Raw genomic sequence first — 16,427 nt, forward strand, 5'->3', positions numbered from 1 at the left:
AGCAACAAGCAAGGTAGGGGTGCCTCTCGCTCTTCATCCATAACTCCTAGAGATCTGAATGGAACACTGGCAACGCTGCAATCCTCACCGATGTTGGTAAATGGCCACTGCTTCGCAAGCGGGGATGTTTCTGATGGGGGAGAAAGAAACATTTGCGCAGCGCGTCCCGCGGCGTTGCGCGGGCAGTCTGGGGCCGTATAAATACGGGGGCACAGAGGGGCTCTGCCCTCACTCCGCCTGCCCTCGCCGCTGCCCTCGCAAAGCCGCTACGTCAAGACCATGAAGGTGACCCTTAAAAACGACTGGATGTGGTACGACAAGGCCTTCAGATGGGACAAGGAGAGGTCGGACTGTTCTTGGCTTGATTACAGGCTGGACCTGGAATTCCGCTCGGTACAGCGCGTCGCACACGTCGCTGTTCAGACAGGCAGACAGGAGGCAGGTCGGCCGGCAGCCCTTACCCTCTCTAGCGCCCGGGTCGCAGGGCTCCCCCCGGGCTACTGCTTTGCCTACCACTCGAGAGGACCCGGCTGCAGTTTTACTTCATGTTCCTTCCTGCACTACTGCCCGCGCTGCCGAAGGAGGCACCCGGCCTACACCACGTGCCCCCCAGCTCACATACGCGACGGACCCACCCATGACCAGCGCCCACGAAGACAACCACAGGACAAGGCTAAGAAGAACGCCGGCAGTAACAACGCCGGTGGACGCCGACGCCCTTGATGCTTTGCTGGTGGGATACCCCCTGCGAGACTACGTCGTGGGGGGCTTCAGAGGGGGGTTCCTACTTGGCTTTGAAGGAGTGCGAACCCCCCTCACTTCACGCAACCCTCAGGCTACGACGGACCTCCCGCACATCGTCGGGCCCATGCTCGACAAGGAGTTGAGTCTAGGACGCATCGCGGGCCCCTTCGAAGCCCCCCCCCCTTTCAAGAATTTCAAGTGTTTGCCCATAGCACTGAGAGAGAAGTCTACGCCGGGCAAGTACCGCCTCCTGCACAACCTTAGCTACCCTTACTCCCCTGACAGTGTGAACGCCAACATCCCCCGGGAATCGACGTCCGTCACCTACCAGTCTATCCATGATGCGGTGACAATGGTTGTCAGCCGGTCCCCGGGGGCTCACCTGGCAAAGTGCGACATCGCAGAAGCTTTCAGGATCGTCCCAGTACACCCGAGCGACTACCATCTCCTGGGGTTTTCTTATGGGGGCAAGTACTACTACGAGAAGATGCTCAGCATGGGAGCCGCCCCCTCCTGCCGGATCTTCGAGACCTTCTCCAGTGCCCTGCAATGGATCCTCGCGTAGAAGTTTGGGGTGCGCGACGTTGTGAAGGTATTGGACGACTTCCTCTTCGTCAGTTTCACTTTCGACGAGTGCCAGCGAAGCCTGAGGGTGTTCACTGCCCTCTGCGAGCGATTGGGGGTCCCCTTGGCACCTCACAAAACAGAGGGCCCGTGCTCCTGCCTCACGTTCCTGGGGCTGGAGATTGACGCTCACAGGATGGAAACAAGACTACCAGAGGACAAGAGAACGAAGTACACGGCAGCAGTGGAAGTCGCGCTGAGTCTGGAGCGCATCCCCCTCCGGGACCTGCAGGCGATCATTGGGAAGTTGCAATTCGCCACCGCGGTAATCCCGGGCGGCCGGGCCTTCTTGCGTCGTCTGCACCTGCTTACGCGAGGCCCACAGCGCCCCTCGCGCCTATGCCACTTGGACGCTGAGGCTAAGCTCGATCTCGCCGCCTGGCGCTCCTTCCTCACTGACTTCAATGGAGTAACAGTCTTTCCCCGAGATGGCGGATGGGGAAACGCTCCATCACTTTCAATGTGTGCAGATGCTTCTTCCAAGAGGTATGGCCTAACGCTAGGGGCAGCCTGGTTCAGGGGAACGTGGCCGCAGGTCTGGGGTCGGCTCAACATTGCTTTGCTCGAGCTCTACCCTTTCTTCATGGGTATAGCACTTTTCGCCCCGGTATTGGCCAATAAGAGGCTGGTGTGCAAATCGGACAACAGTGCAGTGGTAAACGTGCTCAACACACTCTCTGCTAGGTGCCCCCTACTAATGCAAATTGTCAGGCCCTTGGCAGTGCTCTTACTCATCCATAACATTACACTCCTACCCTCCCACCTCCCAGGAAAATTAAACGGGGTTTGTGATGCTCTTTCCCGCTTACAGACGCTGCCGCCCTTGTTCCTGCGAGAAGCAGGCCTCGCCGAGACGCCGACAACAGTTCCCGCGCACCTCCTGCCCTGCAACTTCACCCTGCAACTGTGAGGACCCTATTCAACTCCCTGCAGCCAGCGACGAGGCGTACTTACAGGGCTAAGTGGGTGGAGTACGCCGCCTACGTCTCGGCAGGGCGGCGAGGAGAATGCCCCTTTGATGCTGCACCTTCGACTCTGGTGAACTTCCTGCAATCTCTGCTCTCGCGGGGCCTGGCTTACCGCTCTCTGCACGCCTATCTAGCGGCCATCGCCTTCGTCTGCAAGCTACACGGTAGGAGGGACCCAACTCGGCAGTTCCTGGTCACCCAACTCCTCAAAGGGGCACGTAACTCCGCACAGCGGGCCCCTGCACGGCGTCTCCCTGTGACGAGGAGCCTCCTGCATCGCCTGCTGCGGGCACTGGGAGGCGTATGTAACTCTGCCTATGAGAAGTCTTGCTACAGGGCGCTTTTCTCCCTGGCTTTCCACGCCTGCCTACGCCCGGGTGAGGCGGTCTACGTGGAGCATGGACGACACACGCTCAACCTTGAACAGGTATCACTTACGACGGCAGGAATAGATATCGTCTTCAACACCTACAAGCACAGTGTAGGTCGCACGCCCACCCTCCCCCTGAGAGCGAACCCTTCCAGCAAGTACTGCCCGGTCCGTGCTCTGTCTAAATACTTTAATTACAGGGGCGTGGGCCCGGGGCCCATATTCAAACACGCCGCAGGCGCTCCTGTCACCAGGCGAGATTTCTCCAGGATCCTACGCACTGCCCTCTCGGCGCTAGGCTTGCCTCCAGATGACTACGCGCCGCATTCCTTCCGTATCGGCAGGGCCACCCAGCTGTCTCGGGACGGGCTCGCCACATCAGAAATAATGGCAGTCGGCAGGTGGAAGAGTAGTGCTTTCACATCCTACGTCAGACGGGACGTTGTTGCTCTGCCACTTTGAGTGCCTCACGCGGCCAGCTGGCACTCGCCCTTCGGGGGGGTCCGGCCGCTGGCCTGCGGTGGGGGTGCAGCACCGGTCCCCAAGTGTCCCGCTGTCCGCAGCTAATACTTTGCCCAGTCTAGGTGCTAGTAAGCTCTACTTGTAGTCACCCCCCCTTCTCCTTATTCATTAGGTCTTTACGGCCTCTTGGTCGGGTCCATTATGTGTTATGTGGTCTCTCACTTATTAGTTACTCTTTGTGTCCTGCCTGTTATATCCTAGTGTTATATAATTACTACACATTTGCACTCGGCCTTAATTCTAGTACCAGTTAAGCTTTAGGTTTCTGCAGATTTAGTTTCCATGTCACTATAGGCTAAGGTCTCATACTTACTACGGGTGTACCTTTTAAGTTAAATCTAGTCCTCGGACTTGGAATTGTTACTGTTAATTCTTACTTTATATATTTACATGTTCTGCAGAATTTAATCTTCAATAAACTTTAAAGCCCCATACTGCCAGTATCTTTCTCCCCCTGATCAGAAAACACAGCATCCGCTCCCCCTCCTCACTCCCCTCCTTCAACTCAGCTTGAATCTCAAGCTTTAGAATTCATTCAATCTATGGCTCCCTGTCTAAACTTCAAACCTCTGAGGAGTAACCCATGACTGCAGAAACTGCACTACCTTGTGCTCCTGCAATCTGAAGCTATTTCGGCCCTCCAAGCCAGTCACCCAACAACAACAAACCATAGACTGCCTCCTTGAATCGTCGACGAACAACAACCAAGAAATTCTCAACTCACAAGCTGTTGCAAATGACGCAATGGATCAAATACAAAAGATTCAGGCTGAGGAAACCCACTCAGCTCAAAGTGACTTTCTTCAAAAGCTGGAAAAACAAATCAATCTCCTTCAGATTCACCAGGCGGCTTCCGAAGATGACCTAGAGCAGCAACAACTTCATGACTCTCTGATAATTAGCTCTACTGATCTACCTGAAGAACAACAAGGTGAGAATTGTTGTAACATAGCCCACAGCCTAATTAATTCAAAGATCAAAGTCAATGTTGATATCAAATCAGATATCAGGATAGATAAAAACAGTTCCCGTAGCAGTAGGAGAATGCTCATCAAACTTGCAAATCCCTTTGTTAAGTTCGACCTCATACAATCAGCTGCTAAGCATAAAACCAACCTCTATATAAATGAGTGCCTTACAAAGCAGCGTGGATCCCTCCTCTTCAGGCTGCGTACAATTCGCAAACAAAACCCTGGTCTTATCAAGCAGTGCTACACTAGGAATGGAACGATCATTGCAATGAAGGAAAGTGCAGGAAAAAGATATGAAATAAAGTGTGACCAACAACTACTGTCCTTCTTTAGTGATTGTGGTATATCTGAAAACCTGAACCCGACCAATACCAATACTTAAAATATCTCTTTGAGTGCCTGAGTCTAACCTAACTTAATCTAACTTTGTCCAAGGTGTTATCTCTGCCTTACCATTTACCTAATGTTCTCTCATTCATATAATTTCCTCAATAATCAGTCAAGTCTCCATGCACTTACGCAAGCATCTACCTCAGTATAATTGTAAAATTTTACTCTTAAATCTAATCGTACCCTATTTTTTTTTAATTTTAAATTTAATTTGTTCTGATTTATGTCATTTATTGAAATTAATTATTGATCTCATTTTGTTCTCTTAATTAAGTTCATACTAATTATAAGTTAAAAAACTAAGCTAAATAAAATTAATTATCTAAGATTATTTTACTTTACAATTATCATTTGTCAAATTTTTTATATATTCATCTTGACAGTCTCTACTGTTTTTTTGTTCTCTCCACCAAACTTGTGTATCCTCCATGGCTATCTAGTGACCTTTATTCTACTTCTAATTGTTTCAATTCTTTTGTTTACTTGCATTTATTGTTGTGTTTTGCTATAATTATTCTCTAATTATAGCAGACTTTGTATTTATGTAAGCATTTACCTCAGTGTCTTAGTAAAATCTTGCTCATAAATATAATCTTACCCTGTTATTTTTGTTTTTGTTTTTAATTTTTTTAATTTAATTGTAATTTGATTTATACACCATTTATTGTAATTAATTACTGAGCTCATTTTTTTTCTTAAGTTCATACTAATTATAGGTTCACAAATAAGCTATATTAAATAATTGATTTTTTAAGATTATCTTTACGATTATTATTTGTCTCTATTTTTTGCTATATATTATTCTTGTCAGTCTACTGTCTTTTTCTTCTCTCTTAACCTAACTTCTGTATCCTTCCTGGCTATCTACGGGGATCTTTACTCTACTTCTAATTGTTTCTATTTTTTGTGTACCTACATTTATTGTTGTGTTTTGCTACAATTACTTTCTATTTACAGCAGTTTTAGTATTTAACTGTTCCTGTAATTGCTTATCTTATTGTATTGTGACATTATTGTATCTATATGCTTACTGATATTGATCCTGATCGAAATCTTCTGTCTCATACCCACACAAATCAGCACATTGATCATCATTATTGCAGGTATTACACAGCAAATCTTGCAAACAACAAACTCCTAAATATCACTTGCTTATCAGTTTACAACCAAAATGTTAGGTCACTTGGTAAACATTTTGATGATATAAATGCTCTAGGTACTAATTTATCATTCATCATTTTAACAGAAACTTGGCTAAGTAATGACTATACCCAACTCTACAATTTAGCTGGTTATAAAGCCATTCATAACTGCAGGCCTAATAAAAAAGGTGGCGGTACAGCAATATATTACAAAGATACCTTCATCTGCAATAGTGTCATCAGTGATAGAGACGACTATTGTGAATATACCTTTGCCAAGTTCTCCAGTAAATCCCTTAAATCCTCTCTGACTATCGGTGCCATCTATAGATTTCCCAATACTAACATAGCTTCTTTCTCAGACAACGTAAGGAATCTTATCATAAACAACAATCTCAACAAAAATCACATCATTCTGGGAGGTGATTTCAATATTGACCTGAGTCTTCAAAACAACCCTCAAGTTGACCATTTCCGTAACAGCATGCACTCCTGTATGCTTATCCCCACAATCACCAAGCCCACCCGAGTCACTCAAACATCTGCCACTACCCTGGATCACTTATGGACTAATATAACAGCTCCCCTTACATCTGGGGTAATCTATGACAGAACAACTGACCACTATCCTACCTTCCTCATAGCAAACATGGACACAGCACCACCAGAAAGCAAGAAACTCTCATTCAGGCTACACAGTGAATCAGCTTTAGGCAATCTCTCTACTGCACTTCACAATATTAACTGGGAATCCGAATTTAATAATACACAGGATATAAACTCATTAACTAACCTCTTTCTCTCCAAAACTCTAAGCCTCTACAACACTCACTGTCCCCTCCTTACCAAACAAGTAACTGATAAAAGAAAAAATAACCTGTGGCCCACAAGTGGCATAATCAAATCAATCAACAAAAAACATGAATATGAAAAGAAATTTAGGATTGGCCTAGTTACAAAGGAAGTAGTTAAGAGGTACTCATCAGTGCTTACCAGTATCATAAGAAAAGCTAAACTTTCATATTATGAGACTAGATTCAAAGAAGCAAAAGGCAACATGAAAAGCACATGGAAAATCATCTCTCTAAGGATGGCCTTACGCCGTCATCTGATTTAGAAATGGTGAATGAATTTAATAGTTTCTTTTCATCGGTTGGTGCTAACCTTGCCAGTAAAATCCCAGAGACTCAGACACATATCAACACATATCTCTCAGGCAGCTATCCAAACTCTCTTCTCCTTTCACCAGTCAGCCCGGCAGATGCTGTGTCCATCATACACTCACTAAAAACCAAAGCTGGGAACATCAGTGAAATACCATCCATTGTATACAAGAGCGCCTCCCACGCCCTTGCGCCACCTATAGCTCTGCTGTCCAACGAATCCCTTGAGTGTCATACCTTCCCTGATATCCTTAAAAAAGCAAGAGTAACGCCAGTTCATAAAGGAGGTAATCCGGCAGACATAGACAATTATAGACCAATATCAAACCTACCCATACTATCAAAAATATTTGAAAAAATTATCTACAAACACCTTTACTCCTACCTCGTAAAATTCGACATTCTTAGCCCCTGTCAGTTTGGCTTCCGCTCCCAAAAGAGTACCAACAATGCAATTATTAGTCTCCTTGATATAATTTACTCAGCCTTTGACAAAAATGAGTTTCCGATTGGACTCTTCATTGACCTGAGAAAGGCCTTTGATACTGTTAATCACAATTACCTCTTACGTAAACTCCATCATTATGGAATCCGAGGCCATACACTGGACTATATTCAATCCTATCTTAGTGATAGACACCAATGTGTAGCCATCAATAATATAACCTCTCCCACTCTACCAATAACCGTTGGAGTGCCACAGGGCAGCATTTTGGGACTTCTCCTATTTCTTATTTACATCAATGATCTGCCTAATGTTTCTAACGTTCTGAAACCTATTTTGTTTGCTGATGATACTACCCTCATCTACTCATAAGAACATAAGAACAAAGGCAACTGCAGAAGGCCTGTTGGCCCATACGAGGCAGCTCCTATTTATAACCACCCAATCCCACTCATACATGTCCAACCCATGCTTGAAACAATCGAGGGACCCCACCTCCACAATGTTACGCGGCAATTGGTTCCACAAATAAGAACATAAGAACATAAGAACAAAGGTAACTGCAGAAGGCCTATTGGCCCATACGAGGCAGCTCCTATTCTATAACCACCCAATCCCACTCATATACTTGTCCAACCCGCGCTTGAAACAATCGAGGGACCCCACCTCCACCACGTTACGCGGCAATTGGTTCCACAAATCTACAACCCTGTTACTGAACCAGTATTTACCCAAGTCTTTCCTAAATCTAAACTTATCCAATTTATACCCATTGTTTCGTGTTCTGTCCTGTGTTGATACTTTTAATACCCTATTAATATCCCCCTTGTTATGTCCATTCACCCACTTGTAAACCTCTATCATGTCGCCCCTAACTCTTCGCCTTTCCAGTGAATGCAACTTAAGCTTTGTTAATCTTTCTTCATATGAAAGATTTCTAATTTGGGGAATTAACTTAGTCATCCTACGCTGGACACGTTCAAGTGAATTTATATCCATTCTATAATATGGCGACCAAAACTGAACTGCATAATCTAAATGGGGCCTAACTAGAGCAAGATCTAGCTTGAGAACCACACCAGGTGTCTTGTTACTAACGCTGCGATTAATAAATCCAAGTGTCCGATTTGCCTTATTACGAACATTTATGCATTGATCCTTTTGTTTTAAATTCTTACTAATCATAACTCCCAGATCCCTTTTGCAATCCGACTTCGCAATCACAACACCATCTAGCTCGTATCTTGTAACTCTATCATCATTACCTAACCTCAGAACTTTACATTTATCAGCATTAAACTGCATCTGCCAATCCTTTGACCATTTCAAAACCCTATCTAGATCAACTTGAAGTGATAGTGAGTCCTCCTCCGAATTAATTTCCCTCCCGATTTTCGTATCATCGGCAAATTTGCAAATGTTGCTACTCAAACCTGAATCTAAATCATTTATATATATTATAAACAACAGAGGTCCCAGGACAGAGCCTTGAGGCACTCCACTAACAACATTTTCCCACTCTGACTTGATTCCATTTATACTAACTCTCTGTTTCCTTTGGTATAGCCATGCCCTAATCCAGCTTAATATAGCACCCCCAATACCATGAGACTCTATTTTTTAATCAGTCTTTCATGTGGCACTGTATCAAAAGCTTTGCTAAAGTCAAGGTATACAACATCGCAATCCTTACCACTATCAACTGCCTCAACAATGCTAGAATAAAAAGATAACAAATTTGTTGAACATGAACGGCCATTTATAAAACCATGTTGCGACTCAATTATTAATTTATGTTTTTCAAGATGAAGACGAATTTTATTTGCTATTATAGATTCGAGTAACTTTCCCACAATAGACGTTAGGCTAATTGGTCGATAGTTAGACGCAAGTGATCTATCTCCTTTCTTAAAAACTGGTATCACATTAGCAACTTTCCAAAACTCTGGCACTGTGCCTGACTCTATTGATTTATTAAATATGGTTGACAGTGGGTCACAAAGCTCCTCTTTGCATTCTTTAAGCACCCTGGCAAACACTTCATCCGGCCCTGGGGATTTGTTTGGTTTGAGTTTTACTATTTGTTTAAGAACATCCTCCCTGGTAACTGCTAAACTCGTCAACCTGTCCTCGTCCCAACCCACATAGACTTGTTCGGCTGAAGGCATATTGTTAAGTTCCTCTTTAGTAAATTCAGATACAAAATATTTATTAAAAATACTACTCATCTCTTCATCACTATCTGTTATTTGACCTGTCTCAGTTTTTAATGGACCTATCCTTTCCCTAGTCTTAGTACGGTATAACTGAAAAAACCCTTTAGGATTTGTCTTTGCTTGCCCTGCTTGGGGCAAGCAAATCAACAACCCTGTTACTGAACCAGTATTTACCCAAGTCTTTCCTAAATCTAAACTTATCCAATTTATACCCATTGTTTCGTGTTCTGTCTTGTGTTGATACTTTTAATACCCTATTAATATCCCCTTTGTTATGTCCATTCACCCACTTGTAAACCTCTATCATGTCACCCCTAACTCTTCGCCTTTCCAGTGAATGCAATTTAAGCTTTGTTAATCTTTCTTCATATGAAAGATTTCTAATTTGGGGAATTAACTTAGTCATCCTAAGCTGGACACGTTCAAGTGAATTTATATCCATTCTATAATATGGCGACCAAAACTGAACTGCATAATCTAAATGGGGCCTAACAAGAGCAAGATATAGCTTGAGAACCACACCAGGTGTCTTGTTACTAACGCTGCGATTAATAAATCCAAGTGTCCGATTTGCCTTATTACGAACATTTATGCATTGATCCTTTTGTTTTAAATTCTTGCTAATCATAACTCCTAGATCCCTTTCGCAATTCGACTTCGCAATCTCAACACCATCTAGCTCGTATCTTGTAACCCTATCATCATTACCTAACCTCAGAACTTTACATTTATCAGCATTAAACTGCATCTGCCAATCCTTTGACCATTTCAAAACCCTATCTAGATCAACTTGAAGTGATAGTGAGTCCTCCTCCGAATTAATTTCCCTCCCGATTTTTGTATCATCGGCAAATTTGCAAATGTTGCTACTCAAACCTGAATCTAAATCATTTATATATATTATAAACAACAGAGGTCCCAGGACAGAGCCCTGAGGCACCCCACTTACAACATTTTCCCACTCTGACTTGATTCCATTTATACTAACTCTCTGTTTCCTTTGGTATAGCCATGCCCTAATCCAGCTTAATATAGCACCCCCAATACCATGAGACTCTAACTTTTTAATCAGTCTTTCATGTGGCACTGTATCAAAAGCTTTGCTAAAGTCAAGGTACACAACATCACAATCCTTACCACTATCAACTGCCTCAACAATGCTAGAATAAAAAGATAACAAATTTGTTAAACATGAACGGCCATTTATAAAACCATGTTGCGACTCAATTAATAATTTATGTTTTTCAAGATGAAGACGAATTTTATTTGCTCTTATAGATTCGAGTAACTTTCCCACAATAGACGTTAGGCTAATTGGTCGATAGTTAGACGCAAGTGATCTATCTCCTTTCTTAAGAACTGGTATCACATTAGCAACTTTCCAAAACTCTGGCACTCTGCCTGACTCTAAAAGGTTGGGGTTACTCTAACCCCAACCCACATACACTAAATAATGTTGTTAATAATGAACTAAAAAAAGTCCACTTATGGATGTCAACCAACAAACTAACACTTAACATAGAAAAGACCTACTACATCTTATTTGGAAGCAAATCTACAAATGCAATTCAGCTGCAGATAGACAATGTAAACATTAGCAATAAAAATGATGGAAAGTTTCTTGGCATATTCCTAGACAAGAGACTCAACTTCAGTACCCACATACAACACATAACTAAGAAAGTCTCTAAAACAGTTGGTATACTCTCCAAAATCAGATATTATGTACCTAACTCTGCTCTCATCTCTCTATATTATGCACTAATCTATCCCTATCTTAATTATGGTATCTGTGCATGGGGTTCAACCACTGCAAACCACCTCAAGTCCATCATTACCCAGCAAAAATCTGCTATCAGAATAATAACAAATTCTGCTTTATTTATTTATTTATTTATTTATTTATTTATTTATTTATTTATTTATTTATTTATTTATTTATTTATTTATTTATATACAAGAAGGTACATTGGGTTTGTGAGAATACATTGGATAGTACAGTATTTACATTCTTGTAAAGCCACTAGTACGCACAGCGTTTCGGACAGGTCCTTAATCTAGCAGATAATTTTAAGTAGGTAATTTCAATCAGAATTGATAAATGAGAAAGATACATTACAAGAGAAAAATGAGATGAGAGAGATAAGTAGGTATATACCTACTTATCTCTGCTGTATGGTGTCTATTAATCTTGTTTAAATTACCAATCAAGCTGTCAATGCAATCAATCAGAGCTTTAATATACCAATGTGCTTTAATATACTTACTAATCTCTCTCATCTCATTTTTTTTCTTGCAGTGTATTTGTTATCATTTTATTAATTCTGATAGAATTTACCTACTTAAAATTATCTGTTAGATTAAGGCCCTGCCCGAAACGCTGCGCGTACTAGTGGCTTTACAAGAGTGCAATTACTGTACTATGCTATGTATTCTCACAAACCCAATGTACCCTTTTTTTTGAGATATATACAAGAGTTGTTACATTCTTGTACATAAACCTTCTTGTATATAAATAAATAAATAAATAAATAATTAGTGTAAATTCAAATAATGCAACTTTCAATTACTAACTATAGATGTAACTAATAATTGTAATTGATTTAATACTTTATCATTATAATGATTATTCATTATAATTATTCTCTAATACTTTATTGTTATGCATTAGTCACTAATTAGTTATTCACCCTAATTAGCTATTTGATTCATTAAAAATAATTGCTTATCATTATACTATTTGTTATTATTATTATATTATATAATAATCATATATTATTTAATATTAATTTATTATTTATTATTAATTTATTATTTATTATTAATTTATTATTAATTATTAATTTATTATTTACTATTATAAAATAAACAAGTCCCCAATCTGAGCGCGTTTTCTTCCAACCTCAGAAAACTTTATTAATATTATTAATATAATATCTTTATTAATATTATTTATTAATATCAGCTTAAATTTTGTCAATGTCTTCAGCCGAGGTAATTTTCATACTGGTTTTTGTGTCATCTGCAAAGGATGATACGAAGCTGTGACTTGTATTTTTGTCTATATCTGATATGAGAATAAGGAAAAGCAGCGGTGCAAGGACTGTACCCTGAGGTACAGAGCTTTTAACTGCACTTGGACTAGATATTATATGGTTGACTGTTACTCGCTGAGTCATGTTTGACAGAAAACTGAGTATCCAGTGTCCTACTATACCGGTTATTCCCATTGATTACACCACTGTAACCTGTTACACCACTGTGATCTGTTACACCACTGTGACCTGTTACACCACTGTGACCTGTTACACCACTGTGACCTGTTACACCACTGTGATCTGTTACACCACTGTGACCTGTTACACCACTGTGACCTGTTACACCACTGTGACCTGTTACACCACTGTGACCTGTTACACCGCTGTGACCTGTTACACCACTGTGATCTGTTACACCACTGTGACCTGTTACACCACTGGAACCTGTTACACCACTGTGTCCTGTTACACCACTGTGACCTGTTACACCACTGTGTCCTGTTACACCACTGTGACCTGTTACACCACTGTGACCTGTTACACCACTGTAACCTGTTACACCACTGTGACCTGTTACACCGCTGTGATCTGTTACACCACTGTAACCTGTTACACCGCTGTGATCTGTTACACCACTGGAACCTGTTACACCACTGTGTCCTGTTACACCACTGTAACCTGTTACACCACTGTGACCTGTTACACCACTGTGTCCTGTTACACCACTGTGACCTGTTACACCACTGGAACCTGTTACACCACTGTAACCTGTTACACCGCTGTGATCTGTTACACCACTGGAACCTGTTACACCACTGTGTCCTGTTACACCACTGTAACCTGTTACACCACTGTAACCTGTTACACCACTGTAACCTGTTACACCACTGTTATCTGTTACACCACTGTAACCTGTTACACCACTGTTATCTGTTATACCACTGTAACCTGTTACACCACTGTGATCTGTTACACCACTGTGTCCTGTTACACCACTGTTATCTGTTACACCACTGTAACCTGTTACACCACTGTGATCTGTTACACACTGTGTCCTGTTACACTACTGGAACCTGTTACACCACTGGAACCTGTTACACCGCTGTGACCTGTTACACCACTGTGACCTGTTACACCACTGTGATCTGTTACACCACTGGAACCTGTTACACCACTGTGACCTGTTACACCGCTGTGACCTGTTACACCACTGTGTCCTGTTACACCGCTGTGATCTGTTACACCACTGTGTCCTGTTACACCACTGTGACCTGTTACACCACTGTGATCTGTTACACTACTGGAACCTGTTACACCGCTGTGATCTGTTACACCACTGTGACCTGTTACACCACTGTGATCTGTTACACTACTGGAACCTGTTACACCACTGTGACCTGTTACACCACTGTGATCTGTTACACTACTGGAACCTGTTACACCACTGTGACCTGTTACACCACTGTGATCTGTTACACCACTGTAACCTGTTACACCACTGTTATCTGTTACACCACTGTAACCTGTTACACCACTGTAACCTGTTACACCAGTGTGACCTGTTACACCACTGTGACCTGTTACGCCACTGTGATCTGTTACACCACTGTGATCTGTTACACCACTGTGACCTGTTACACCACTGTAACCTGTTACACCACTGTGTCCTGTTACACCACTGTGTCCTGTTACACCACTGTGTCCTGTTACACCACTGTGACCTGTTACACCACTGTGATCTGTTACACCACTGTGACCTGTTACACCACTGTGATCTGTTACACCACTGGAACCTGTTACACCACTGTGACCTGTTACACCACTGGAACCTGTTACACCACTGTGTCCTGTTACACCACTGTGTCCTGTTACACCACTGTGTCCTGTTACACCACTGTGATCTGTTACACCACTGTGACCTGTTACACCACTGTGACCTGTTACACCACTGTAACCTGTTACACCACTGTAACCTTTTACACTGTAACAAACTAGGCTGTTGTAAGAATTATCCAGAGTGGTTTATCGACAAAAGAGAATGGGAAGCTGAGCCGCATGGTGACCTGACCCCCAGGGGAATTCGCGGTGGAAATAACCGACGCTTTGTTCATAGCTGCGTATAATTAATCATCCTATAGTATTCAGTAATTTAGAGAAAATTAGCCTTTATTCATTTTGCATTAAAATTGTATTGTATAATAGTACTGGATACAATATCAAGAGTATTCTAATTATTGAGTTTAAGTCACCATCAGTGACGTCACGAATCAGATCTAACTTTTAAGGCGGAGTGACCGGCGGTCATAGGTCAGCAGGGTTGACATGTCTAATATTTCTCAAAGTTTTAATAACCATTTTTGTGATCGGGAACAGCTTTGCCGTTAGATGTTTGTGTAATCTAATTAAAGTAAAATAATTCAACCAGTCTGGATCAATTCAGTATAAACAGAGGATAATTGTTATAACTTAACCTTGCTAAAGTAACTGGGTAAGCGATGCGGAACAATACAATGTTCTAGTCTGGGCGAGATCAGACGAGGACAGATCAGTGTGAATACGGGAGCAGCTGGGAGAGGTCAACCATCTTACCTCTCCCCAAGACCAGCACAACAGCTAGAGCTGGTCGCCCAAGGTATAGTTGCTATTGCTAATTATAGGGATAGTCTTCTCATTTGCCATTCAGGTCAAGTAGGGAGTGTTAAAGTGATAGGGAGTGAACATATTTAGATTTTGTTTTAGTTTTCTTTTAATAAATTAAATTTGTTATTAATTTGCATTTTATTGTTTCCATTTGGTTATGTGTATACTTGTCCTGGTCACGTGGTCCACACGAGGCAGAGTTGGATTGGGCGCCGATTCTAACATCGAATCATTCCCGTGTAATTAATTCCACACTCAAGTTTCCGAGGTTATAAACTACTAGTGGGGATCAAGCCCCAAGGTTGATTAATTAGCGTGATCGATCCAGACCTCGATCATTGCTCTGTGTTACTGGTCTGGTGGTGGCAGCAGAGGTGACTCTAGGGTTTTGCTCAGAGCTTAGGTCACGTCATACTGGGTGTAGAATCCTAAGTCGGTCAATCGTCTTAGGACCACGTGGCGTGGAGTTGGCTTTGGTAAAAGTTTTGGAGTCCCTTGGTAGAGAATAAAAAGTAAGAATACGGGTAGAGGGAGTAGAAGGTAGAGAAGTAGAGAGAGAGGAACCCGAACCCGTGTTACAACACCACTGTAACCTGTTACACCACTGTAACCTGTTACACCACTGTAACCTGTTACACCACTGGAACCTGTTACACCACTGTGATCTGTTACACCACTGTGACCTGTTACACCACTGTGTCCTGTTACACCACTGGAACCTGTTACACCACTGTGACCTGTTACACCACTGTGATCTGTTACACCACTGTGACCTGTTACACCACTGTGACCTGTTACACCACTGTGTCCTGTTACACCACTGTGATCTGTTACACCACTGGAACCTGTTACACCACTGTGTCCTGTTACACCACTGTGTCCTGTTACACCACTGTGATCTGTTACACCACTGGAACCTGTTACACCACTGTGACCTGTTACATCACTGTGTCCTGTTACAGCACTGTGTCCTGTTATACCACTGTGATCTGTTACACCACTGGAACCTGTTACACCACTGTAATCTGTTACACCACTGTGACCTGTTACACCACTGGAACCTGTTACACCAATGTGACCTGTTACACCACTGTAACCTGTTACACCACTGTAACCTTTTACACCACTGTAACCTGTTACACCACTGTGACCTGTTACACCACTGTGACCTGTTGCACCACTGTGTCCTGTTAC

At 42.6% G+C, this 16,427-nt stretch overlaps 1 protein-coding gene across 1 annotated transcript; it reads left to right on the plus strand.

Annotated features, from left to right (window-relative positions):
* The first annotated feature begins 637 nt into the window (after window positions 1-637).
* Window positions 638-1,309, plus strand: LOC138360322 (uncharacterized). Its single transcript, XM_069320239.1, has one exon. It carries the CDS (start codon window positions 638-640, stop codon window positions 1,307-1,309), a length of 672 nt encoding a protein of 223 aa, XP_069176340.1.
* Window positions 1,310-16,427: the final 15,118 nt, after the last annotated feature.

Source organism: Procambarus clarkii, unplaced genomic scaffold, assembly GCF_040958095.1.
Source record: "Procambarus clarkii isolate CNS0578487 unplaced genomic scaffold, FALCON_Pclarkii_2.0 HiC_scaffold_107, whole genome shotgun sequence".
NCBI classification, from domain to species: domain Eukaryota; kingdom Metazoa; phylum Arthropoda; class Malacostraca; order Decapoda; family Cambaridae; genus Procambarus; species Procambarus clarkii.

Bases quoted from the DNA above. Each gene is read 5' to 3' on its own strand.
- LOC138360322 (XM_069320239.1), top strand. From the start codon at position 638: ATGACCAGCGCCCACGAAGACAACCACAGGACAAGGCTAAGAAGAACG.